The sequence below is a fragment of the Dromaius novaehollandiae genome, chromosome 1 (assembly GCF_036370855.1).
Source record: "Dromaius novaehollandiae isolate bDroNov1 chromosome 1, bDroNov1.hap1, whole genome shotgun sequence".
NCBI classification, from domain to species: Eukaryota; Metazoa; Chordata; class Aves; order Casuariiformes; family Dromaiidae; genus Dromaius; species Dromaius novaehollandiae.
In genome coordinates, this window is record NC_088098.1 from 18,930,423 (window position 1) to 18,955,262 (window position 24,840).

Sequence of the window (24,840 nt, forward strand, 5' to 3'; positions counted from 1 at the left end):
TGTACAGTGCCATACCACAGGAAAGAAATCTATTTCTAATTCCAGCAGATCCTTATTTTAGGTCGTCAAGCTTTTGAAGTCATCAGCTAGCAAGGTGTTTCTCCTGCAGCAGATATTCAGTGATATGCATGCAGTTCTCAAATGAGTAAATGGACAAAGCCAGAGGCTGAGCGGAAGGGATGTGTTTGTCAAAATGTTTTTGTGATTTAGTCCCTATTCAGTTGTGGAAGTGCAGCGCTGATTAGACAGATTATATAGAGAAGGAGATGAACTGTGGAAAATAGCACTGTATTCTTTCCTGAATAAATCTATCCATCTACCTGCACACACATGAATGTGCATTGGGTCACAACAGCATTTCATTTCAACACTGTCAGCAACACCCTGCTCTTCTCTGTCTCCTCCCAGCCTCTCATATGAACAAGGGAATGTTTTAACATTCAAGTGTAAAATCTTTAATGTTTGACAGTTGACTTTGACTCCCTCAGCATTCACTTCTTCTGTTACTAAATACACCCACAAAGGCTCAAAATCTTGACAACTGTGAACATATATAAAGAAAGCATCTTTATACTTACTCTTCCACCATTTTCTTATAGTTAGAGATTTCTTTTGCGTAAAGTAACTTATTACTTGGAGAATCCTGAAAAAAATTATAATAGAGAGAAACATAGTTGATTTATGAACATTTCTAGGAAGTAACAGAAAGTTTAGGAAGTAACAGAAAGTCAAAGACCTAAGATCACCCCTTTATAACATATGCACTTGAGTTTTTCAGATATTAACATTTGGATTTTTTTCCGTTCGTATGTGGGTGGGATTATTTGTCTTAGAGGGATGGGGTTGGCATATTACATTATTATTGGATTTTACAAATGCATCAATGCAAGTTGATTCTAAATTATGGTGGACATGAAATAATCAGTTCTCAAACCTGCTTTTTATAAAAGCAGTTGATATGTTCTTCTTTTTATAAATACCATTTGGCAGACTACATAGTAACAATGACATGTTCACCAACCTGTTAAGTGGTGAAATGCTAACTTCATTATAAAATTAAAAAGAAACTATCAATGCTGTATCTCCTCTGAGAACGGGTATTGTCTATGATGATGCCCTTTGTCTTGTCAGGCATGAACGCAGTCAGGATGTAGAATGCAAATCACTTACTCTGCTTAATTTGTGCTCTGTTCTTGTGCAAGCATCCATGAAAGTCTGTGCAATGACTGACAAGGAAGCATCCACTACTTCGTGAACATGAACATCAAAGATGAAATGGGGATTTTTCAATATGTTTACCCAGAATCTAAGAGGCAAGCTGCAAAGCAAGGAAAAAGATAAATAATCCATTTTGCACAACAAATATTCTACAAAGAAAAAAAAAAAGAAATTAAATATGGGTTTTGCATTTTGATCTCCTCAGTACAGTGAATTTTAATTTTATATTTCAACAATTATATAAACTATCTGTTGTCTAGTTTCCATGTCTGAAAACAATGCCTTTACATCTCTCACTGTTACATCAAAATGAGAAAAATTCATCTGAGAAGAACTTTGACTGCCTCAAAATAGCAAGAGAAAACATCTGTGCGGTTAGAGAAATGCCCTGACTAACATTTTACTAGATTTTCTGCTTTGGCAGGTAAATCTAGTCCCAGTTCCACATTGCTGTTTTGGGGGATCTTGTTATGAGGGGGTCACACAGAAGGGAATCCCCAATTTCAGGGGCACTGAGGAAAGACAAAAAGTAATAAAAAATAAGGAGGGAAATCTGCCAAAGACTACACCAATTGTAAGCTGGTTTCATTTTTGCAGTTTCTAGTCTTATGGGGAACCCTTTTAATCAACAGAAACATATTATCTCATTCAAAACTATACTGAGAATTATAAATGACATTTATGTGTCACTTTGATCTGTGGTTAGAGTGTCCCCCTAGAGCAGAGATTAAACATTCATTTCTCTGCAATACAATTATTTTTCTGTTCATACTGTACCTATTTGTTTTCCAGATGTGGATGGTATCTTCATCCTTGATGTCATGTTTTTCTGCTTGCTCATCAAGAAAGTCAAAGAAGTATTTCACAGCTGGTGGCACCACGTGATTTGAGTTGAGCACACTATGAAAAAAGTTATCTACAAACTGCTGAAGTGTCCCCTGAAAGGGAATTAAAGACAATCTATTACATCTGCATTACAGAATCCAGTGCCATCCTAGACGTTTTTTTCCCATTTACACTAACAGCCTCTATTCCAGGTGCAATCACTGAAGGCCTTCATTCTGAATACTAAGGGCGCAAGGTGACAAAAATAAGTAACTTCTCAATGCAGTGACCTTGCCAACAGCCAAACAGTAAAGACCTTCCAGAGAACAATTTTATGCTCTAGTGTGAAATGTTGTGACTTCATTGACTGTTATATGGTTAACACACAAAGGTGTGCTTTGTGCTTGACAGATAGAAGAAGCAAAAACTGGTTGCTAAGTATAGAATACGTACACAGCTCAGGGCCGTCGTGCACACAAAGTAACTGTGGGCAATGTTCTGCTTGTTTTGAGGCTTCCCACTTCCAGTTTCTCTGACTCCAGAGCATCATGTGCTACTACTGCAATTTTTAGAAACGAACTGAGAGGAATAAGTAATGGTGACCATTTTGTTTTTTTGTTTAAGGGCAAGCGACTGGGTCTCATCAGACACAGGGCCTGGCCCAACTCCATGGACTCTGCCAAGCCCCAGGAGCAAAGTGCATTCAGAGGGCTGCCACCGCTCCCCACCGTCATGCCCCAGCTGCTCCCCACAAGCGAAGAAAGCTCCAGACTGGCAATAATCTGTAACCCAGCTAACCCATCGGGAACAGGAAAGGGGCACCTGCAGGGAAGATGTTAACAAAAGAGAGGGATAAAAGCATCTTGCTCGTCCTTCATCCTGAGTTGGTCCTTCATACACAAACTTTTCTTCATATCCACTTTCACACTTGGTCAAAGGGCCTTAGCTGGGGCCAGACTGCCCTTATCTTCCCCAACAACAGTCACTGGGTCCTGGCTTTTGGGTCAGTAAACATGTTATTCTGAAAAACTTCAAAATAATTCCTTCTTCAAGGAAGAATACTTAGCAAAACTATTTTGGCTGTGATATGTTTTGCTGTATAAGCACTAAAAGGACTGTAAGCATTTGAAAATATTTTAATTATTTTTCTAGATTCTACTGCAGCGTTGGCCACAAACAAAAACAGGGAAATATAAAGCTCTGCAGCAGTATATAAAGGATTTGGATCAAAATAAAAAACAAAAGAATTTTATCTAAACAGGTGGCATAGAAGAGAGTATCTATCTTCATCTTTCAAGAAAAATCCTCATTTAACTAATGCAGAATTATGGTTCTTAGCTTTCATCAGGAAATATACTTTATCTCCTTCCCAGTAATATTCTCAAGGGCATATTAGTCACTTCAAGTTCTGAATACAAGCTTGTATGTACGTGACCCAGATATGCAAAATTTCAGCTAATAGCATGACTAAGAAATGCATCATTTTGTTCGGTTGTATCTCAAGGTTCGTAGAAGTGTGGTGTAACAGCGACCAGCCAATCCCTACCTTCACAGAGAGCAGTCTTGTCAGGTAGATCTCTGTAATGGCTTTGGTTCTCTCTTTTTCCTTCACACTCCCCCGCTTCGATTTACCTTCATCGATTTCATCCACTGGCCGGACTAGATGCCAGACCTTGTTTTCGTCTTCCAGAAGTGCATGCCCTAGGAACAGCGATTGCAATAGTTACCAAAAACTCCTCTGCCAAAACAGTAATGTGAAAATAATAATATACATAAGTACACACAATATACTTCTTCTCTTTCCTTAGTTGTTCCATCATGCCGAGAGGAGCTAGATGACTCCAATCTGTCTAACATACACAACTCGAGTACTAAATTTTCTACAAGACATAAGCTGAAAAGGTAACACTGAAGGGAGATACGCGGCTCGCTCCAGCCAACAGCAAAGATAGGGGGAGGAATCACACAATAAGGAAACTCCTGCTAGGTCATGCGAGCACTGTATGTGTATTTTTGAGGTCCCCACAATGAAACACTCTATGCTCTAATAAGTTCTCAGAGATCTGAGCAAGTTAGAGAAATTCAGCTAGTTGTCACCTCACAGCCAACACAGACCACGCGTTTGTAGCTCACTCCAGGTGCAATGCAAGATACAGTTATATGGGATCTGGTGAATTTGGCAGTGGCAATTTAAGAATTTACAGTTTCAACCTTTTTTCTCAGTATCACCATCCAAACTTACATTTTTTAACCTAAACGCTGAGTTCAAAGTATGACATCTCAGTTCAAACCTGCCTTTATCAGCACTTTAGGCTTAACCACCTGACTTTGTAGCCGAAATGAGAAAAACCATATCCTTTTGCTGAGCGGGCATGAACTCCCGCAGACAGAAGTAATAACTGCAGGCAGCAAATTTGTAATCCATTACAATAAGATTATTTAAAATTTGTTTATCAGTAACCGTAGCTTAAATCAGAGAAAGAGACTCACACCAAGTCTCATACAGCAGAAAGAAGAGTAAGTGCCTGGATGCTTACGACAGCTCAGCTGATTACAGTAACTTGCTGTGTTACCCATCCCTTGGTCATGCGCCTTAGTTCAACAGTCACACAGGGTAATAAACATACAACCTGGCATTCAAGTATCAATAATAGGTGAATGTTCAGATAAAATCTTTGTGTTTGAGTATCTTTTGTTTCAAAAAATTCAAAAGACGTAACATGATTATTATAACTTGCCATTAATCTCCCTTGAAAAAAGATTCAGTGTCACAAACTCAGCTAATGAAGTATTACAGCCAAACATTTGAAAGATTCTTGCAATTCAAAACCGATACTTTCCACTGCAGTTGTGATTCAGTTACATTATACACATGTACTATTAAAGCATAAAACTTAACTGTAATGCAAAATAATTTGTGTAATGGGGCTGAATTGCGATTTTTCTACGAAAAATAACTTTCAATTTTTTTAAAACGTCAATGATTTTAAATGTACTGATTCACCAACTTCTACTGGAAGACCACCACTGATTTTAGGGATTATGCCAAGTAGGTATATTAATACCACCTTAAGGATTTAAAGAAAGAACAAGCAAAACCAAGAGATCTGAAACCAAGTTTCTCAAAAGCTACATTAGATTTATCAGATTGCATATGTGCTCAATATTTTATATTGTAGGGGAAAATAACATTTTTATGTAATCTGAAAACGTCAACTTCTGCTTGAATCTATTTTATATATTCTCAAGAAAAGCATTAGCTATGCAGCCTTCTGGTGCATTTACTATTTTTTGACTGGGTAGATTCTCCCTCCCCCCAGATTTCCCATGCTTAATCATGTTGTCCTTTGAAAGTCCTTAATTTGACTTGGAAGTTCATGCCACTGAAGTAAGGTAGAAATAAAAGTTATCATTTTATTTTGAAGCAGCTATGATTTCACAATCAATACCATTCATAACAATCATTCGCCAGTACAGTAAAAGCTACTAATGGGCCTGAATTTTTGAGTCTCTTCTCCAATGCCTGTTATTTACTTCTGTAAACAAATAGATGAGAACGCGCAATTACAACAGAAACTATTTTTCGGCGTTATCCAAGTTGCTTGGTACACTTCCGCTTCCTCCTCTGATTCAAAGGAATTTATCCTCTCTTTGCCCTCCTGATGTTATGGCCAAATTTAACTTTGGAGTAAAGAGAAACAACCAAGTGCAATTCCACGCAGATTGCTTGCTCTCACATGTAGCTTAATTTGGCCCATGTTCAATTAGCAACAACAGAATTGGCTACTAGTGCAATAGTATTTATTTCACAGAAAAGTAGGGCTTAAGGGAAAATAGCTCAACCAGATGAACTTTTGTAATACAAAGATCCCATTTCACTGCTAAAAATAGCTTTAAGAAAGAGGAAGAGAAATTCAGAACATGGGGTGACACAATGCATTATCACTATGGTTGCTAAGAGGAGCTAATATTGCTGCGAGATAACATTTTCCCCAGTGTAAAACTAGGAAGTGAAGAAAGCAAAAGAATGAATACTAATATTTTGGCAGTCACATTATGCATCAAGCCGTAAGCAGGGAGAAGGCTGCACTCACTAGGTCAAACAACTTTCCTCCCACTTCTCGGCCCTTTGAGAATTCTTTGGCTGACATAAAATAACGCTGGAGCATAACCACGACTGTGCTGACTAATTATAATGGCAGAAACCAAATATAAACATGTTGGAAGCAACTGAGATGGTGACAGGCAACACAGCCTCTTTTGCATGTCCTGGAGCAAATTAGTTTCCTTCCAGGGTCCTCCTCCCTGACGAATACACCTGTCTACGTAGATGAAGGCAGGACTGCCCTACATTGCGAATCAGTATTTCTGATCCGCAACCTTCTGGCTACTCTAAACCAGAACAAGAATAATAGTTATTAACAACAACAACAATAATAATAAACAGAAAAAAACAGTTTAAGTTATCAAGAGAGAGCAGTTTTGGCTCACAGTTCTGTACAGAAATACTAGTATAAAATGATTGAAACCATTCTCCATCTTGACACAAATTAGTAATTGCATTTTTTTATCTCCAGAGGCAAAAGATTCTGCATTTAATTTGTCACAACCTCCAGCCTATAGTGTCTTCCTGTTAGAAGCTGTGATTCAAAACCAGAATGGAAGCAATGCCAGGTTTTAGAGCAACATCTCTGAACATGGTTTTACATTTTTGTTCTGTGCAAAGCCTAGTACTTTGGCAGACAGTCAATGGCTTCAGCTGACAATTCTCAATGCAAAAGGTGCAAGTTAATGAGAGACTCTGGATAAAAGGAAAACCACTTTGTCACAAGTCTTATTCAAAGAGCAGGGATAGGATATTCTATTTATTCTAACCCTGTAAATCCCTGACTGTCATCTAAATGCATATGTGTGGGAGGGGAAGTCTCTGATCTTTTCCTCCCCTTTTTACACAGCATAGCATCTCACAAATCACTGTCACTGTGGGCTGTTGCTTTGCCCTAGCTTTGTAACATTTTATAGCTTTCCAAAAGAACAAGCTGGCACCAGATAGCTCTGAGGACCCCTAGGCACTAATGAAAATGTGCTAGTTTGGCATGAAATACTGTCCTCCCAAATTTGTACATTGCCACAGTTCAAGAGAGGGTGAGGAGAAAAAAATGAGGTGGAAGTCATCTTCTCTTCATGTTTGGGGATCTGAACTATCTCTACAGGTATCTCTACAGGTTTTTTCCCCTCACGTACCAGAGTACTTATGATAGCACTGGCCCCAGAAGCCTGCTTTTCCTTTACAATTTAGTATGCCATATATATGACTAAAGAGTTCATCTTGGAGTGCAGACCAGGTCTAATCAGTAAGCTTCTTCGCACTGGACTGACACCAAAGATATAACCTTAGAGGAGAAAAAAAAACCCCAACAACAAAACCTCACGTGGTCTGGTCCTCTACTGCCAGCCACACCACACAGAGAGCAAGGTGGGGAAGACTGGAAGATTGGGAAGCCAGAACTGGACGCTCAATGCCTACCTGTGCTAAAAGAAAGCAAGCGAAGAACAACAGGCTCCATGTGTCAGTCTGCTCCAGCTCTTGGGAGCAGAGGTGATTACTGCCTCAGCAGTCATCTCAGCAATCAGGGCAACTAAATTGAACAGGGACTAGGAACCAGCTCTTTGCCTTGCTGCACTTCACTGCCCTCTGTATTAAACAGAAAGACTTTTTAAGTTAAAACGCTGGATTGGCAACTGCTGTGACAGAGGAGTAGTCACCGCTTGTCCCACTATGGTAGGCAGCTCCAGCAAAGAGATGAGAGGATAGCAGTTGAGCTGCAGCTGTGACCATTAGAAGAACCTCCAAAGACCCTGGAAAAAATCTCAACAAAAAGCACCCAGGAGGAGAGGGTAGCAAGTGAACTGCAAGTCATGCTGCCTGGACTGATCTCCTGGCCAACTCTCAACAGTAATGTAATGGAAGTCTGCACACTTTTGTTAAATACCAATATACATCAGAGCTATTAGCTGAGAGCCATCTTCTTGAAAAATGTACATTTCTGGTTTATTATTTCCAATCTGTTTGACTGCCCAGCCCTTGAAACCTTATTAAATCTAAGATCAGTAAATCTGTTTAAAGGAATGAAACTATTAGGTGAAGCAATGGCTTTTGCAATCAACGCTAGACAGAAAAGTGTATCAAATGACTTCAAGGAAGGAAGAATGATCTCAACAATTATCATCCCATAAATCTAACTTCTATTTCATGTAAAATAACTGAATAAAGGATAACAAAGAGAAATTGAACATCTAAAATCTGAAGGAAAAACGTATGACAAAGAACATAAATTTACAAGTAAATATTTCTGTGAAAATACAAGTGCATTCTAGGCCAGAATGGATATTGTATCTCAAGAGGTTTTGAGATTTAGGAAGTTGCTCTAGACAGAATACTGACATGCGGAATTAAAAGCTTTAAAAAACTGTTCACAAGCTAACCGGCCTTATTCTGCGTTGAGAAGAAGTATAGCATATCGTAGTAGGCAGTAGTATTGGAATTAACTTTATGCAACAGCTGCATTAGTAATATGAAAGAGAGCAATTATAATGAAATTCCTGATACTAACTTACACTGGATTGCAAACTTCAAAAAGAACAAAGGAACTGGGGAAAACATTGAACCTGAAGAGATTATGTGAACGGAATGAACAAAACCAGTGTACCAACCCTAGAAAATCAAGCTAATATAGCTGATGAAAAATAACTTGCCATGCACTCAAAGGGAAGGAGACGCCAAATACAAATGTATAAAGATGAGTCTGCAAGGCCATACAGCTACAAGAAATGCAACAAAAAAATGCACTGCCCTACACCAGCTTGCTAATGTCATGGAGCATGGGAGCAGGCCTCTAGCATGGGTTCACCTATAACACTGCGTCAAATTCTCAGGCTAATGGAAGCCGAAGAAATTTGAGAGAAGACTAAGAAAGGGCAGAAAGAAAAAGAGAAAGCGGTAAAGCTTAGGAAAGATGAAACATGCCTTTTGACTAATAAGACAGAACACAAGAGACTGTCTAAGCAGTCCACAAGTATCTCAAGCTTGTAAAGGCGAAGGATGAAGAGAAATGGAGCAGCTGGTGTGCAATGGAAAGAGCTGACATGGAGTGAGTAGACATAATGGGATTAAGAGACAAAATGCCAGGAAATGTTTGCTAAGGGCAATTTCTATTAAGCTGGGGCATTGACTCATACTGATCATGGTGAAAGCCCTATTATTTCAGGCTTTTATAACTAGGAGGAAGAAACAAGTATACAGTAGGTAACACAAAACAAGTAAGCACGACACTGCTTGGTGGGGAATATCTAGCTTCACTAATACTCTTGATAAACAAGATCAATACAATAGCATCACTGTCGCTGTGTGGGTTTTGACTTCTTGTCCTTTCGGAAGGTAGGGAAGTCACATGATACATACTTTCCCCTGGGACATCTTGCTGATTATCCTCCGGCTGCTGGGAAATTCCCATTTTTGACAGGATGAGCGTGGCACCATCTCGGACCTTTGAAAATACAAACACAAGGATGTTATTCCAAATAAGGTAATATGACTGAACCTTGTTGCTAACACCTAAACTGCAGCTTTTGTAATCTTTTGCAGGGGATCTGGACTTATAAATACTGCCCTTCAAAGGATTCTTGAGTGACTGTGCCTGTAATTCAGAACAAACTCCCTTCTCCTCCATTTATAACGGATCACATTCAAAGCCTCCTCTGAGATAACTGAAAATACTGGAAACATATGCAAGACTTCAGTGGTTCATTAAGCCTGTGTGTGGGCCCTTTGCGCAAAAATGGATTTTATCATGAAGAATCAGACCTATTTTCTGAGGCAGTGACATCTTATTTTCCTAACTGAAATATTTATTGCTAGAAAGGGATAAATAGCATAAAAAGGAAAGATAAGTGGACTGTAAGTGTTTGGTGGGGAGCATAGTATGAAACCTAAAATGGACAGTACAAAAATATCAACATCTGCTCTCCTGACTGGGTTGTTGAACAAACCAGAACAACTCGAAATCTATTTAGCAGCAGAGTAAAGACAAAGATTAATCTTAGGGGTAGGAGGTGATAGAGAGAAGAAAAGAAGAGATGAATATAAGACCTAGCAAAATCACAGAGAACTTTTTCCAAAGGATTTTGGATTTGGACTCAGCAATGATGAGGAAACCAAAGCACTGGCATTTAGGTAATCTGTTTTTGGTAAGAAGTTTAGGCAATAAGTTCAGACCTAGCCTTCCACGCTCACATGTTTTTAGTGCCTAGACCCAGAACTAGTTTTCTGATTCTTTACGTAGCACAGGAGAATTTTCTCTACAAACAAATTAAGATTTTATTTATTACTAGAGAACAGTTAACAGATGCGAACAACTGCTCTGAAACACCTCCTTACATTATAATGCATTAGTGTGTTGATACGTTTCCATCTGCCATCTCTTTGTGATGTTAAATCCAAGTCTGAGAGGATCTGTGCAGTAGAACCTGGACGCCACTCTACGGAGTAATTAAAAGGAGAAAATACGTTTTTTAACCATGTGCAAGAATAACTACTCCAAGAATATGTTTCAATTTAAAGAATAACTGACGTACTGTGGGACATTAAAAAAAGTCATTCGGGACATGTCTCAATATGTGCTATTTACTGCTTTCTAGTTTGGCCTCTATTATAGATGTTCGCATAGTTTGCAATCGTTTACACTTTTCCAAACCATACACATGACTTCTGATCATTTTCCACAGGAAGTTAAATCTCTTTGCATAAAATACAACAATTATATATTATAAAAACTGCTCTAACCCATAATAGAGGAGTAGGACTTTCTATGGAACAGAAAAGGCATTTTTAGTTAACTTACTATGGCTTTCTGAAAAGCAAGAACTGCATCCTCTACTTTCAGACTAAGGCAGTAACAAAGATACTACAAAACTACTTAATTAGAACTCTTAGTATGATTATTAACTTTTTAACAGTCACATCAACATTTTCAGAACAGAACAGCAATTTTGAAACTCTTAAAGAAAAATGATTGTCAGAGGCTGAGTGGCTCGTCATCTCCTGAAAGTGCAGCTTCTTTATGTTTTTTTTTGAATAGCCACCATGAGCAAGTCAAAATCAGTATCAATTTCTAAAATTGCATCATTACTTCCCCATCAATTAATTGTCCATGCTGTCATTATCACATTAATTAGGACCTGAGATACTGACTCTGTCAGGCAGGAATACATTTGTGCTAACAGTCATTAATATGCCCACTGCATACTAGTGACAGTAGACGAAAACTTTCAGAATCATGAAAAAGAACTCTACAAGAAGTATTCACTTTTTAATGCATATTAAGATTTTTGCAAAGTGCTGTATTTCTGCATTTAGCTGAACAAGAATTCAGCATTTAAACCATATTTTTCTTCTTTTACAAGAAATTGCTTTTAGAGAAAACTTTTATGAAAGAAAACCACAAAACACATTTCTCCTGTTCAATATAGTACCACAAGCAGCTACTTACCAAGAACTACACTTTCTGCTTTTGGCCACTGTGAACACGGCAGATTTCGATAGACTTGGTCTATTATCTTTTCCTTCACTTGTGATATAGTGTCACAGTTCAGCACTTTCACAGGTATGGAATCGGTTCCTCCATCCTGTACATACACATTTACTGTCTGTGGAGGAAAAAATGTACACAATTATTAAGATAAATTCTAGCTCATTCCTTCCATTATGACAAAATAGAAAAGATATAGAATAGATTTTCTCATACCTAGTATGCTACCATGATTGAGTCTTGGAAATTTATTAAAACTTTAAACAGAGGGAGACACAAGGACAAAGCAGCCGGACCACTGACAAATTACATCTTCTTATGTAGCCCAGTAACCTGGGACATAGACAAGCACAAGTAATCCATGCCCCAATGTGTTACCCATCATCAGTTGAGCTGCACTTCACTGAAATCCTAATATATTGTAGCTGTGAGCTTGCATGTTCCTTTATGCTGTCTTCATGGTTTTACTGGCATGGTATGGCTGCATACACAAATCTTCATGGTTTGACTTCACAACTAGAGCAGACTAATGATTGTACATGTGGTCATTTAACATGGTGCAGCTGATGGGTAGTGACTTGTTCAACTCTTGTACCTTGATCTCCAGCGACCAGCTGTTCATTTTTTGCATTTTTATATGTATAACATAAATAACACAGGTATACATACATGCATATAAATATACATATATATAAAACAGCCATATACAGCATCTTTGGTGTTACTTTTTACTGTTATCACAATTACTCTACCAGCTCCATAAAGCACATGTAAATAGTTTATTCTAGTTCTAAAATTTACTGTTTTCTGCTAGTATTGACATGTTTTATTTATGTTAAAGAGAATCTCTTGAAAGCCTGTAATTTGCTAAATCTAGGGTGATTTTTTTTTAAAGCAGTTCCATTATATAAGTGACAATTTTAAAACAGGAAAAAGCAAATGAGAAGATGATGGCCAGGTAAGCGAACCTTCATGGGAGAACCCCCCCACCCCCTCCCCAAGAGATGCTAATGCAAGGTATTTTTCTTTCGCTAGCTAATACAGAATAACAGCTTTGAGTCTTCGTGGATCTTTTACTAGTCAGGTGTCCTCTGGAGGCAGACATCACCTTTGACACATGATTGGCCAGTGATCCGAAGTACTTCACCTCTCAGATATGGTCTTGTCAGTCATAATCCTCAAGTTTATCAGAAATAAACTTGCATGGTTGGTATTCTTAAACAGTTAAGAAACCATGCCATATGGCAGTCAAATTAAACATGATTGCACTGTCCCTTGACAGAACTCTCTAACTAATCATGAGATTTCACCTTCCTTTTCCTATTAGCTTTATGGTAATTAGACACGATTTTGCTGCTGGTTCAGTATGCAGCATGTCAGTGTAACCAGTGATGCAAAACAGACTCATCTTTTAAATAAGAACAATTAGAGAGTAGATAACTACTCTATACTGTACTTTCCCACCATGTCTCAGTTTCAGGCAGAAGTGAACTAATTAACATATGCATTAACCTACCTCAGTGCATAAATGCTCCCTGTTTACTAAATGCATACAATGTCACAATTACCATAACATCATCATCATCACATTAAAGATCCCAATAATTAAAAACAGTACTAACCCACTTCATAATCTTTCATCATACATACACAGATATCTATAATCTATACCTCATCATCTTACAAACACACACAGACACACACACACAGACACACACAGAGGCTTTGTTTTATGTCAAGTAAATGAATCTGGACCAAATACCTCTACTGTTTACAATCTTAGAATTTACTTATAATTACTTGCAGTTTACTTAGAATTTAAGCTCATACATTCCTTCCTAAGCAGCTAAAAAGTTGGCTGTTTGAGTTTTTAGAAATACAGGGTATCCTGTGAGCTGAACCCTGTTTGAAAAACTGGTATAAATTCATGGCAGTGAACAGAATTAAGCCAAAGCAGAATTTGTAATGGAGGAGAACTGGACCATGGAGTTGGAGCTCAGGAGGTGAATTCTCTGGGCAGGGATGCTCATCTCATCCTGCCTGAAGTGTCTCATCCAGGTCTCCAGGCCTGCCTGTAGAGGCAGTTGGCCAGTGTAGGGAATTTAGGCTCCTTAGGTGGAAACACACCCCTTTGAATACCAGTTGGGTTGTCCATGTTCAGGGGATGTCGGCTTGGAAATGGGAAGAAAGGTCGTAATTATTAGAATAATGGGAATTTTCAAGGGGCAAACAGGAGAAGTCTTCAAGAGGCAAAATTTTCCTGTCTGTAGAATTACTTTTGGTCAGACAATGTACAGCACTGCCCATTACCAGGATTTCTATACAGATCATAGTGGTCCAGAAAGAATGTACTGACCTAACACTGTAGATCTTTATTTTATAGAAGAAATGATTTTATAATGTATTAATCATGCTCTGCTTACCAACTGCGTATACTCTACATCATCTCCCAGTAAGCCTGTGTCATTCAGTGTATACTTGGCTTTCTTCAGTACGGCATCCACTGGGCCTTTTTCTACCTGGTGTTTGATAGCCTTGAACAACTTATAAAGAGGCTCCCCAGCATTGTCCTGTTTAAGGAAAATAAAGCAGAAACGAAAGATATACTCGAGGCAGCATGTTTAAGCATTATTGACAGAAAAACCCAGGCAACTGACTTCAACTCTTACCTTGAGGTACTGATACAAACAAATAGACATCCAGTTAGACAACATCCTCTCAACAACAGTTTCAGATCTGAAAAACACAACGTTAAGAATATTTAATGACAAAGTGTTAAAGAAAAACATTGCTTGAAATATAATATTCTTACATGCTTAACCGCATGCACTATCCTAATGCAATGATTTCCCTATAGAGTCTTGAGAGCATGCACTTGCTTTAGGATAAGTGCTTTGTATTGCTCATCATTCCCGGGTACCTTCTCTCATTACTGAAAAGCACACATGCTTTATGCAAAATCTGAAATCGGTACTATGCTGTAAGAACAAGAGATAAAAAATGAACCCAATTGTGCAGTACTGGGGGAAAAAAGCAACAGATTACAAAAGTACAACCATGTGTGCAGAGCAGGGCCTTTTTAAATGTATTTGGGATAACAAGGAGGTTAAAAAACATTAGAGCAAGCCCTCACTGACTACACAATAAGAGTTGATTATATGTGCTCATTATGGAGATGACGTGTGGTATAAATGCTAGCTAATTTGGAATAAAATTAGATTGAAAAAATAAATCAAATGTTCAGTATTGTATTTTGAAGTAAGGTAGTTGATTTGGTAATCTTGACACAGATTCAACACTACAGCGTTTGGAAATTCTGCTGCCAACAGCTTTGCCTTCCACAGCTATTCTTGGTGATCTTGTTTTTCTAATATACTTAGGCACAGGGTATTTTTGACTTCCACAGACAGTTGATATTACAATACAGTCTACTTGCAAGGTGACTGTCTCGCAAATGAAATACATTTACAGAAAAAATAAAGAACTACAGAAAACATGACTGAATCATTCAAACCTTCTTAGCATCAGCTTTGGGTTTTTCGCCACAACATACTGCTCCATCAGTTCCAAGAACAGTGTCCTCATGATGTCAGTATAATACTCTAGCTTTCCATGTAAAGCAACGGTCAGTAAAGATGCAAAATAAACTTTAGCTCGAGCAGAGAACTCCCTTTGGCTTTCCAGCGTGTGAATAAACTGAAAGAGGAAACAAATGCATAATTGAGTCAGAGAACGGGCTTCTAGAGTGCTTCAAAACTTGTCTGCAGTAAAGAGATGAGCAATATTATTTTAACGTTAATCTCCTATGCACATCATGGAAAGCTTTTCAGAAGTTTGAACAAACTACTTAGAAATAAATGTTACCCATAATTTCTTTAAATATACACTCATGCAGTCCTGCTGGACTAACCTAAGGAACACACATATTTTACCTGAAGCATTATAAAGAAGATTTTTTAATTAAAAGAAGAAAGGGTGTTCTGTGCCAATTTTTTAAAGAGCAAAACCAACTCCTCTCTTCCCCAAGTTCCCAATTCTTTCACATCAAATTACAAAAGACACTAATCTAAGTAAGTACACCTGGGAATGCACTCTCTTCTGCCATAAACTGTAATGCTACCATTAACTAGCTCAGCACTGGAGTCTCATTTGAAAAAGAAAGTTAGAAGCCTAAATCTATATTTAGGTATCTGGCAATCAGCTCAATTTTTGAGAGTGAGCAATTAGAAATCTTTTCAGAGCAGCTGAGTACTCATCAATCTTGATGAATAGGCCACTCGGTCCTGATCTGAGGAGTCTACGCCTCTTTCTCTACAAGACAGAAATCCAGTTTATGACTTCGAGTACGTAACTGCTGTGACCATGACACCCAGCTGAACCAGAACTGAATCTATCATTCCACTGAATAAATTTCTTAAAGGGCTAAGGACAAAGTAACCGGGTAACCGCAGTTTTTATGCCAGATCAGGTAATGTCTGTTTCCCTACAGCCACTGTAATATTGACTAACTCTGTACTATGTGATCTGGGTAATTCTACAGAAATACGATCATGCCTTCCCCCCAGGGAAGCTCTGGCAGTGATGCCACTGATCTGGCATCAGTTACTGTGGAGCCAGAGCCTTATTAAAATCACTTATTTTTAACAATTTTGCTTCAGCTGTGCAAACCTACTGGATGGTCTGCATACACGTGTATGCCTAGCTAAGAGACAAGGTGAATCTACTTCAATACTCACATTAATGAGAAATGATTTGCTGTTGAGCAGATTGGAGAACTGGTTCAAAGCCTGCTCCACAGTCTGCCGCCTTGCCTCTGGAATATCCAGCTTCCCGGTTATCATCACGTCTTTCTCTCCGTCTTTGGAGGGCAAGAAGAAGACTCTGTCTGTGTACGTTTTGTAGTCCAGTACTGGAATTCCAGCTTCATTTATATCATTTGTCTGATCTTCCATCTCTATCATTAGATCTAGAACATGCAACATAGTTTAAGAGTTGATTTTTTTTTTAAATTGCAGCTTTTCTAGGCAACACAGTGTCTTTGGGTAGGAGAAGTGACTGAGCACTGAAAACTGTTTTTCATCCCACATACTCCCTTGTCATTTTTACCAATTATCCTGCTAGCTGTCACCAAGCTAATCCTGTGGTGACATCAGCACACCTGTTTTTAGCGCAAATTCTTTCCTCGTTTCTTATGTACAACGTCTATAGGGCCTCAATGGATGACTGGGTGGAGTTCATACATATAAATGTAGACTGGTAGCAAAGAGCAAGAAAAGAGACACTGTAGTATCATTTTCTGTTCTTTTTCTATGTACACTCTATTCCCTCTGATCCTATGTAATAATAAAAGTTCCTTTTTAAATGATGCAGTAACCCAAGGAAAAAAAGTACAACATAAAGAGCAGCTTAGAGTTTAAAAGTATAATAATTTAATTGGAAGGGAGGGGCCAGCAGGAAGGAAGAAGGTTAAACAGTTCACTGAAATTGATGAAAACAGTTCTGCGGGACCCAAAAGCTTTCAAGTTCTTGAAAGGGACAACAATTAGGGAATCACCTTTTGGAGCAGTTATTTTAGCTGAAGGCTTTCCAATTACTCAGTATTGCTGATTGACTAGAATACCATGTTAATTAATATACTGACCTATTGTCTCAGCAATTTTTATTGTTCATGTCATTTATTCTTTCACCCCTTTGCTTTATAGCACTCAGCAAACCTAAGGGAGAAAGTATCTTGTGGTTTCCAGCTTTGTGGTATTTGTACTCCCTGCCTGCTCTCCATTTCCTTTGTATTATTGGTTCCCTGTATTTTAGGCTGTCTGCACTTCGTGCTCTTGTCATTACAATATTACAGTGTGGATCCAGAATGTGTTTTGATTTTGGCATTTCATTTTACCATCAGCAAAGGAGGAAGCAGTTTAGGAACTGCATTACTCCTTGTATCTGCATTCTACTTTCAGCAACCCTTGTGCTTGGTGGAGCAGATATACCAGGATATAGAGAGGAAACCTTCAATTTGACAAGCAGTGCAGCTACAGCAGGATTTTGCAGCCCCTCACTGGGAGTATCAGCAAGAGAAAGGCACCTTCTCATTTCAAAAACGTGTGTGTAGAAGTTGCATGAGGAGGTTGTGAGAGGGCTGTTAACCTCGATTGACCCTCTCACATTTCAGAAGGCAGTTTGAAATGAAGCTCGCTTAGGAACAGCTTTTGATTCAAAGATTTGCTTCTGGGTTCTGTCCAGAACCTGGAAGGAGACAATTTTCCAGAGAAAGAAAGCTGATATAAGAAAAGAATGCTCTGTCTCAAATGACAGAAATTCCAGGAAAACAGGACTTTGAGAGGCCTCCAGCATGGCAGAAATCCTATGAAACCTCAAGCTCCAAAAATTGATTTCAAAGTCTAACCTCAATTTGGTGTTTAATTCAGTCCTGCTTTTTAGCCACTGCCAATATGAAATATTCTATTTCTTTTTAGAAATAAAATGTGTTTTTTTAATAGGGATTATTTCAACGTGATCCAACAGCAAGTATACTTCAGATAATGAGGTGACATCTCACGGTAATCATTTAGGCCAGTATTTGCAAACTCAGATGCCTAATTTAAGCAACACTGTAGAAATGCTGAGCCTTCACACCTCCCCATGTCTTCCCTGGGTTGATACCTCTATATTTACCCAGAACAATTAGCTAGCTCCTCAAATCAAGCTTAAAGTTCTCCTGATAAATAGAGCAACATGCTATTTCTTTCCTGCAAGCTTGCCAAATTATCTCTTTGTATGCTGATTGCTGCAAATACATTTTGCAGCTCTGAAAACAGTTTTTAATGTACTTGCCTGGCACATACTGTCATTACGCTAAATACTAAGTGCACAGTTAGTTATTATAAAACTTCTTTCCTCTGTAGCAATGGCCACTCATATCAGCAGCTATAAATAACTCCATTCTCAACTAGTTTCTATTTCCCAGTTGCTGACTAACTCCTGTGCTTCCTTTGGACTAAAACTGTCCCTTTCCTTTAATAACCTTCAACTCCCTGTTTTATTTTACTTATGGCTTTCATATATAATAGTCAGCAAAATATTTGCTGTATGTTGATGTCTGTAATCAAAAGTAGTTAGATCTACTAATTATTCCCAGAAGACAGCCTTAGCAAGATGGCATAGTTGCTCCAGCCCATCTTGTGATTTCTCAAGAGGACCCACAGGAATGCAAACATCAGTCATACCTGTGAATTCCTTTTTGCACCGATCTCTGACACTCTCCTCCAGGCCTTCTAGTTGAGACTTTATTTTTTCATATTCTCGTTCTGCTTGTTGGCTTTTGCGTCTTTATGAAATAAAGGTAAGATTTGGAAAAATTACAAACTGTAAAAGCAAATTGTTTGCAATAGCTCTAAATGGGAAGCAAAAGTAATCATGGGAGGACAATTTCTTGTTCTTGATTTCTTTTAAAACAGTAGCTGCAGAGAGAAAATGGAGGAGGAGAACAACAACAGTGGACCAAAGATTCATTTAGTGTAAATCAACCTGGCACCACCATGGGCCTACCGCTTTAAAGCACATACGAGTCAATGATTTAAAATCCAATAAGCAATAGTTAGGAATGTTTGTAATCATATATTAAGTACAGAAACATAATTTGCATATACTGAACAAAGATTGCTTGCAGCATGCTCCACCCTAGCTATGAGGCATCAAGGAAGCGTACCTAAGACTGGACAGAGCAGGTTGAGAAGATCCAAAAGAAGGTCACTGCTGTATAACACACTTCAGCATCACTTCAGCTATACTGATACGCATCATTAGAGTGAAATCCATCCCATGCAGAGGGCCAGTATGAGGCCTACGTATTACTAACCTCAAAATTGGCCTAAGTAGGTCTTAGGCGAAGTACAGACATTGTTCCGGCCCTTTGTGAAGCATGAATTTCACCATTCATCATGAGATTTGTGTGTGCATAACACTTATCTCAGCTGGAAAGACCAAAATGACCACTTAGAGAAATCCATCCAGCTTGGATCTGTGCTACTGACTGAGGCAGCTCAAATGCTTATAGAGATGTATGCAGAACTAGTGATCTCCTCCTTCGTAAGAGGCTCTTTAGATGCAATTTCAAGAACGTACATGTGCAACTCGGTCTGCAATTGTGCACTTGGAAAGCCTGAGACCAAGTGTTTGTGATTATGTATAAAGGACAGACTGGGCTGACTGACACCAAGAAATTTGGTGTATGAGAGAGGAATAAACTGGTGCTCATACACATTTCTAGCTGTAGCTGCTTTCCTTAACTCTACAGCACATAAAAATTATAAAGATCCTTTCTTTTTGTAGACTGAGGTACAACAATTAGATATCACCTTCAAAGCTTCAGGATAGCAAAAGCATCTAATTAAAGGAGCTTCTTACCTATAACAGATGATAGAAATGATGATGATTGCTATCATAGGAATAAGTACGAGTGGCAAAATAAGATTCAGTGGGATGTCAATCACACGCGTATCATATTCCACCCTTCCTAGGATCCATTCTCGGAGGCCAAATTTCACCTGATCAGATAAGCACAGACATTTGTCTCAAAAAGCACAAATGGACAGTGGTTCACTTCTCAATTGTGTTTTAATTCCTTACTAATCCTTGCAATCCAGTGAATTTCTAGCTCAAACTACCAAACAAAGGAACCATTTCTGTATACTTTATACTGAATTTAAGTGACTGGCACTATGTTTCAAGAAATAATTTTACTCTGTTTTACAGAGGAAGAAAAATCCCCAGCCTGTCTTGTGACAATTATACATTCCTATGCAACAAAGGTAGAAGGCAATTAACAGCTTGGGACTGCTTTTTATGTGTAAAGTCTTCTAGACAGCAGGCAGAATGTGCAGAAAGACAGACCTGCAAGAAGTTTCTTCATAATAATATAACATCATTAAAGAACAAATTGTTTCAGTTAAGCAGCTACTGTATCAGTGTCACTTAAACAGTGCATTATTTTGAAAAGGTAACATACAATGAATTCAGGAAGGTTATTGGTAGTATCTCTCTTCTGCCTTTTCTTGGGCTGAGGTTGTACTTCTGGTGGCTCACAATATAAGTCCTTCTCAGTCAGGGTTTTTATGTTGCAAGGTTCATCTCCCACAAAAGCCTGGGCCTCATCTATCGTCATGGCTTTGTTCAGATTACTGCCCTAGACAGAAAATACAAGGCTGAGTCATCATCGCAAAGTCTTGGGAGACAAGAAGTCATGAGTTATAAACCTCTGGTTGGATCATTTGGAGCAGATGTGATCCGCATGGTGGTATACAGGCGAGCAGAGGGGAAGGGAATTATGCAACCACCATTTCTTCTCCTTTTCTTCTTAGTGTAAGAAAGGAAAGAAACCAACCCCAGTCCCCCATCCTCTGGTGGGATCATGGAGAGAGGTAATTTCCAAACTTCAGGCTCAGCAGCAGAGGGCATCATGAGGAAACACAAAAGAAAGAAGAGCCGGGGGGAGGAAAGGGGGCCTAACAGTGCTCAACATCTAGCAGAGGTAAGGGGTTCCAGCAAGCATTTTGGGTATGGTACCAAACAGCTATTCGTCGCAGGTTAAGATTTTGAGAAAGACAGGAAATATTCTGTGCAAGTTTTAAGGACAAAATGGGCAACTGTCATTTCTTAACAAGTTTACCTTCGCATGAATAAGTTTGTTGACTTGTTTTTTGATGCCATTTGTGAAGTTTTCAAAGGTTGGGTCTGCAACATATGCAAAGGAGTGGCTCTCATTTTTTACAACCAAATGATAATGATCCATTAGAATAATAGTGGTAATGTTATAGTTTTCTGGATCTTCCAGTATTGGTGGGGAAGAGAAAACCACTGTGGTTGCACTGAGATTTGTAACAAGTTTTCCATCAAACTGTAAGAAACAAGACAAGAAGAATATGCACATTCTAGAGCTTGATGTGTTCCTATAAATAACTGCTGATAACTTTAGACTGCAGAAATAAAAACACTGCGAGTTATGTCCTCTCCACACAGCAAAAATAACAAAGACAGTATGAGACACTTTCTGGAAGGAAAGTGAAACAACAATTTGTTAATGGGGAAAAAAATTGATCCACTGTATTTTAGCACCTGCCCCCCCAAAAAGCTTAGGCTACAGCTCCGCTTCCATCTGCCTTCAAATTTTCTGGCTCTGGATCACACTGGGATGATATCATTAAATTGCTCTAAGATAAGAGGTTAACATGGTAGCTTTAATCGAGACTGTCTTCTGTACCATTAAGTATCTCAGCTGAGTTCTTTTCTATTGACACTATAAAATACCTTGTGGAAATTCAATATAAGTACTAAGTATAATTTCTGAATAAAATTTACCAATTGTCAATCAACAACTCAAATTAACAATTTTGTTAATATCCTTCCCTCCCCTCTCCCAAATAACACAAATCCTAGAAAGTCCTTCAGTCATTCAGCAATGCCAACTGCAGCCAACAACACTAACAGGAACCTTTAAAATTTCTTACAACATCACCTCAGTTTTGAGAAAGCAAATGTAATTTGATAGCTTCTCCCCCACATTTTTGATATCATGATTAAGTAACTGTGAGTAAAACAAAAGATTAAAAAAGGGTTGCTAGACTTAACCAAGAATATGCATAATACATAGACTTAAGCTAACATGTTTGGGAGATGCTAAGCACACATAAGGAGGGGTGGGAAGAAATGTTGATAAACACTGTCAAGAATGCTAAATAGACTTTGAGATTATCCTGAGGTTTAAGGTAAGCAGAATATAGAAGAATTATATCTTGCAATTTACGGCGTATGAAATGTATGCCGTTTTCCTTCTTAAAATTCTTAAAAGCATAGGGCTCTTCTAATGGAGCCAAATCCAGCAGGCTTTGGCATACTCTAAAAGTTGACTCACACATATATGTAAGAAATATACATGTTACCAATTCCATATAATAATCATTATTTTTTTAAAATCAGATCACAAGAAAGTCCTTAAAAATTCTCCATAATTTAAAATGTGTTCTTTCTGGAAGATCACTTCAACTTCTCAATTGTTGTATTAAATTGTGATCTTCATTAGAAAAGTGAGAAATTCAGCTCTTTTGTAAAAATCAGTTCCTCTTAACACGAGATATAAAAAGGGTTTGCTTTATTTTTTAGAACTCATAACTGTGCACATGCTGTAAGTGCAATATGCCTGAAGCATATTGCAAGAAAGAAAAGGGAAAGATTTTGTTCTTTGAGGTGTGAGAAAATAAAAGGCTCTGACTGTGCAAAGCCAAGTACTCAGGACTGTCTGCATTTGGGTCCTGTTTCAGGCAAATCTCTAAACCTTCAAGGGGGAGCAGAAAGAGAGAGAGAAAACAAATTATACCACTTTCAAATTCTGAAATATATTCAGTTTACCATTCAAAGCTTCCATCCTTATTCATGTCGAACAATTTCAAAGCAGAAAGTTACAAGGCACTAGTAAATGTAAGGATAGATGGCAAGAGCAGGCTTTTTTATACAGTTAGAAATAGAGCCAGAAGTCTGTTCAAACCTTATTCCACTCCAAGCCCAGTGAAGTCACGTGGGCAAAATTAAATGCATTTTTTTGAACAGACTGTATTTTATATATCCATTGTGATGCAAAAAGAAAATTACCCTTCTGAGATTTTGTTTCCCTGCTTCTGGACGCTCTGCATAAACCACCAGTGAGAATCTCTGGATGATGTCAAATCCAGTTCCAGTTACTGTAATATTTCTCCCTCCACTGAAAGGCAGAATTAAAAAAGAAATCAAGTCATTGGCAAAATACTACAGCTATAGACTACCTCATCCTGCACCACTACTAATTCCATTGAAAATAGTTGTGGAATGCCTCTATGATAATTAGATCTCCTACACAAAGAGCATCTATTTAGGCTATCTATAACCACAGCATTTAAACACAGTAGTGTGAACTTTAGACTAGTTTTCAGATAGCAGTATAAAAAATGTACAAATGCTTTTGTCAGTATTTGGGACTGTGATGCCTCTTTCTATGTGCTTCACCTCTCTGATCTTTTTTTTTTGTTGTTTTGAAATCTCTTTACCTACCACACACACAGACAAAGGTGAAAGTATATTTCCTACAAGTCTTTAGGGACCTGGCTTCTCTGTTCACTTTCATTTGCAAATTAGTATTTTTAAAAGAATGAATTCACATAAGAAAAAGAATGTATGGAAGTTGCCAGTGAGAGGTGAAGATACCTAAGCAACCTGGATTTAGAGGGATAGCAATCCTCAAATAAAACCATTAAGGTAAGAAAGTGAAGTGAAGAAGAAGAAGAAGAGGAAGAAGAAGAAGAACAAAGAAGAAGAACAAAAAAGAAAGAAGAAAGAAGAAAGAAAGAAGAAAGAGGAAAGAAGAAGAAGAAGGAGAAGGAGAAGAAGGAGAAAAGTCTTTTAAATCTCCTGGAGTAAATCACTATCGGTCTATCAAGAAAACCCTCAGCCTCCACAAAAAAAAAACCACACCAAAATCAGAAGCAAATAAAACCAAATCTTTTCTACACAAGTGACCACTCCATATTCAAGGAGGCAAGTACCAATTTCTCCAATAGAAATCATAGCCAATTTTAATTTTAAGGTCCTATTTTTAAGGTTGTGATCTTGCAACTTCCTTTTACTGAAAGAGAAAGGAAGCATCTTGATCTCATATGGCAGAATATGAAAATGCCAACTGCTTCCCACTAGGCAGAAAGGTTGGAATATCAACGAACAGCAGAGCCCAATGTGAGTAAAGGTCACAAGTTTGTCCCTGTACCAGTTGTGGAATTACTCTCAAAAGCAGAGGCATGCTAAGAGGAAATTTAAACAGATGATTTGCCATTTTGCTACAAACGTAACAGTGGCATATATTTCTTTGGTTTCACAATTAGCACTAGATGATTTTTTTTCCAGAAGAAACAGTGTTTTGAGTGAACAGCTACCAGCTGGGACATGAAGTGAGCAGGGGTGTAGGAGAGAGCGTACTTTCTAAAGGCCTTATTGAATACTGATCTGGACTTCCTAAAGAGAGACTTTTTCTCATGAGAGGAGAAGATGGTAAGCCATAACTTACTTTCTCTATTTCCATCTTACTTACTAAAAGCTGAACAGCAGAACTGTTAGAAACCTTTCTGACACTTTTATATTATTTGCAGAAGGTGATCTCTCCTTTAGAGAGACTAAGAATGTGTAAGTAATAAAA

General features: G+C 38.2%; 1 protein-coding gene across 9 annotated transcripts in view; it reads right to left on the bottom strand.

The window, feature by feature from the left end:
- Positions 1-24,840, bottom strand: part of PLXNB2 (plexin B2) — a 255,297-nt gene that overhangs the window by 7,361 nt on the left and 223,096 nt on the right. For 8 of the 9 annotated variants that reach the window (XM_064506563.1, XM_064506571.1, XM_064506556.1 and 5 more), the window contains 16 exons: positions 23,271-23,379; positions 21,295-21,522; positions 20,635-20,811; positions 20,034-20,173; positions 18,854-18,954; positions 16,367-16,596; positions 15,145-15,326; positions 14,300-14,366; positions 14,054-14,200; positions 11,592-11,748; positions 10,481-10,581; positions 9,506-9,590; positions 3,590-3,744; positions 1,996-2,156; positions 1,171-1,318; positions 579-643 (listed from right to left, as the gene is read on the bottom strand). In XM_064506563.1, coding sequence (XP_064362633.1) covers positions 579-643; positions 1,171-1,318; positions 1,996-2,156; positions 3,590-3,744; positions 9,506-9,590; positions 10,481-10,581; positions 11,592-11,748; positions 14,054-14,200; positions 14,300-14,366; positions 15,145-15,326; positions 16,367-16,596; positions 18,854-18,954; positions 20,034-20,173; positions 20,635-20,811; positions 21,295-21,522; positions 23,271-23,379 — 2,253 coding nt within the window. Of the gene's footprint in view, positions 1-574; positions 644-1,170; positions 1,319-1,995; positions 2,157-3,589; positions 3,745-9,505; positions 9,591-10,480; positions 10,582-11,591; positions 11,749-14,053; positions 14,201-14,299; positions 14,367-15,144; positions 15,327-16,366; positions 16,597-18,853; positions 18,955-20,033; positions 20,174-20,634; positions 20,812-21,294; positions 21,523-23,270; positions 23,380-24,840 lie in introns of those variants that run through there. The other variant, XM_064506594.1, reaches the window with a different exon arrangement.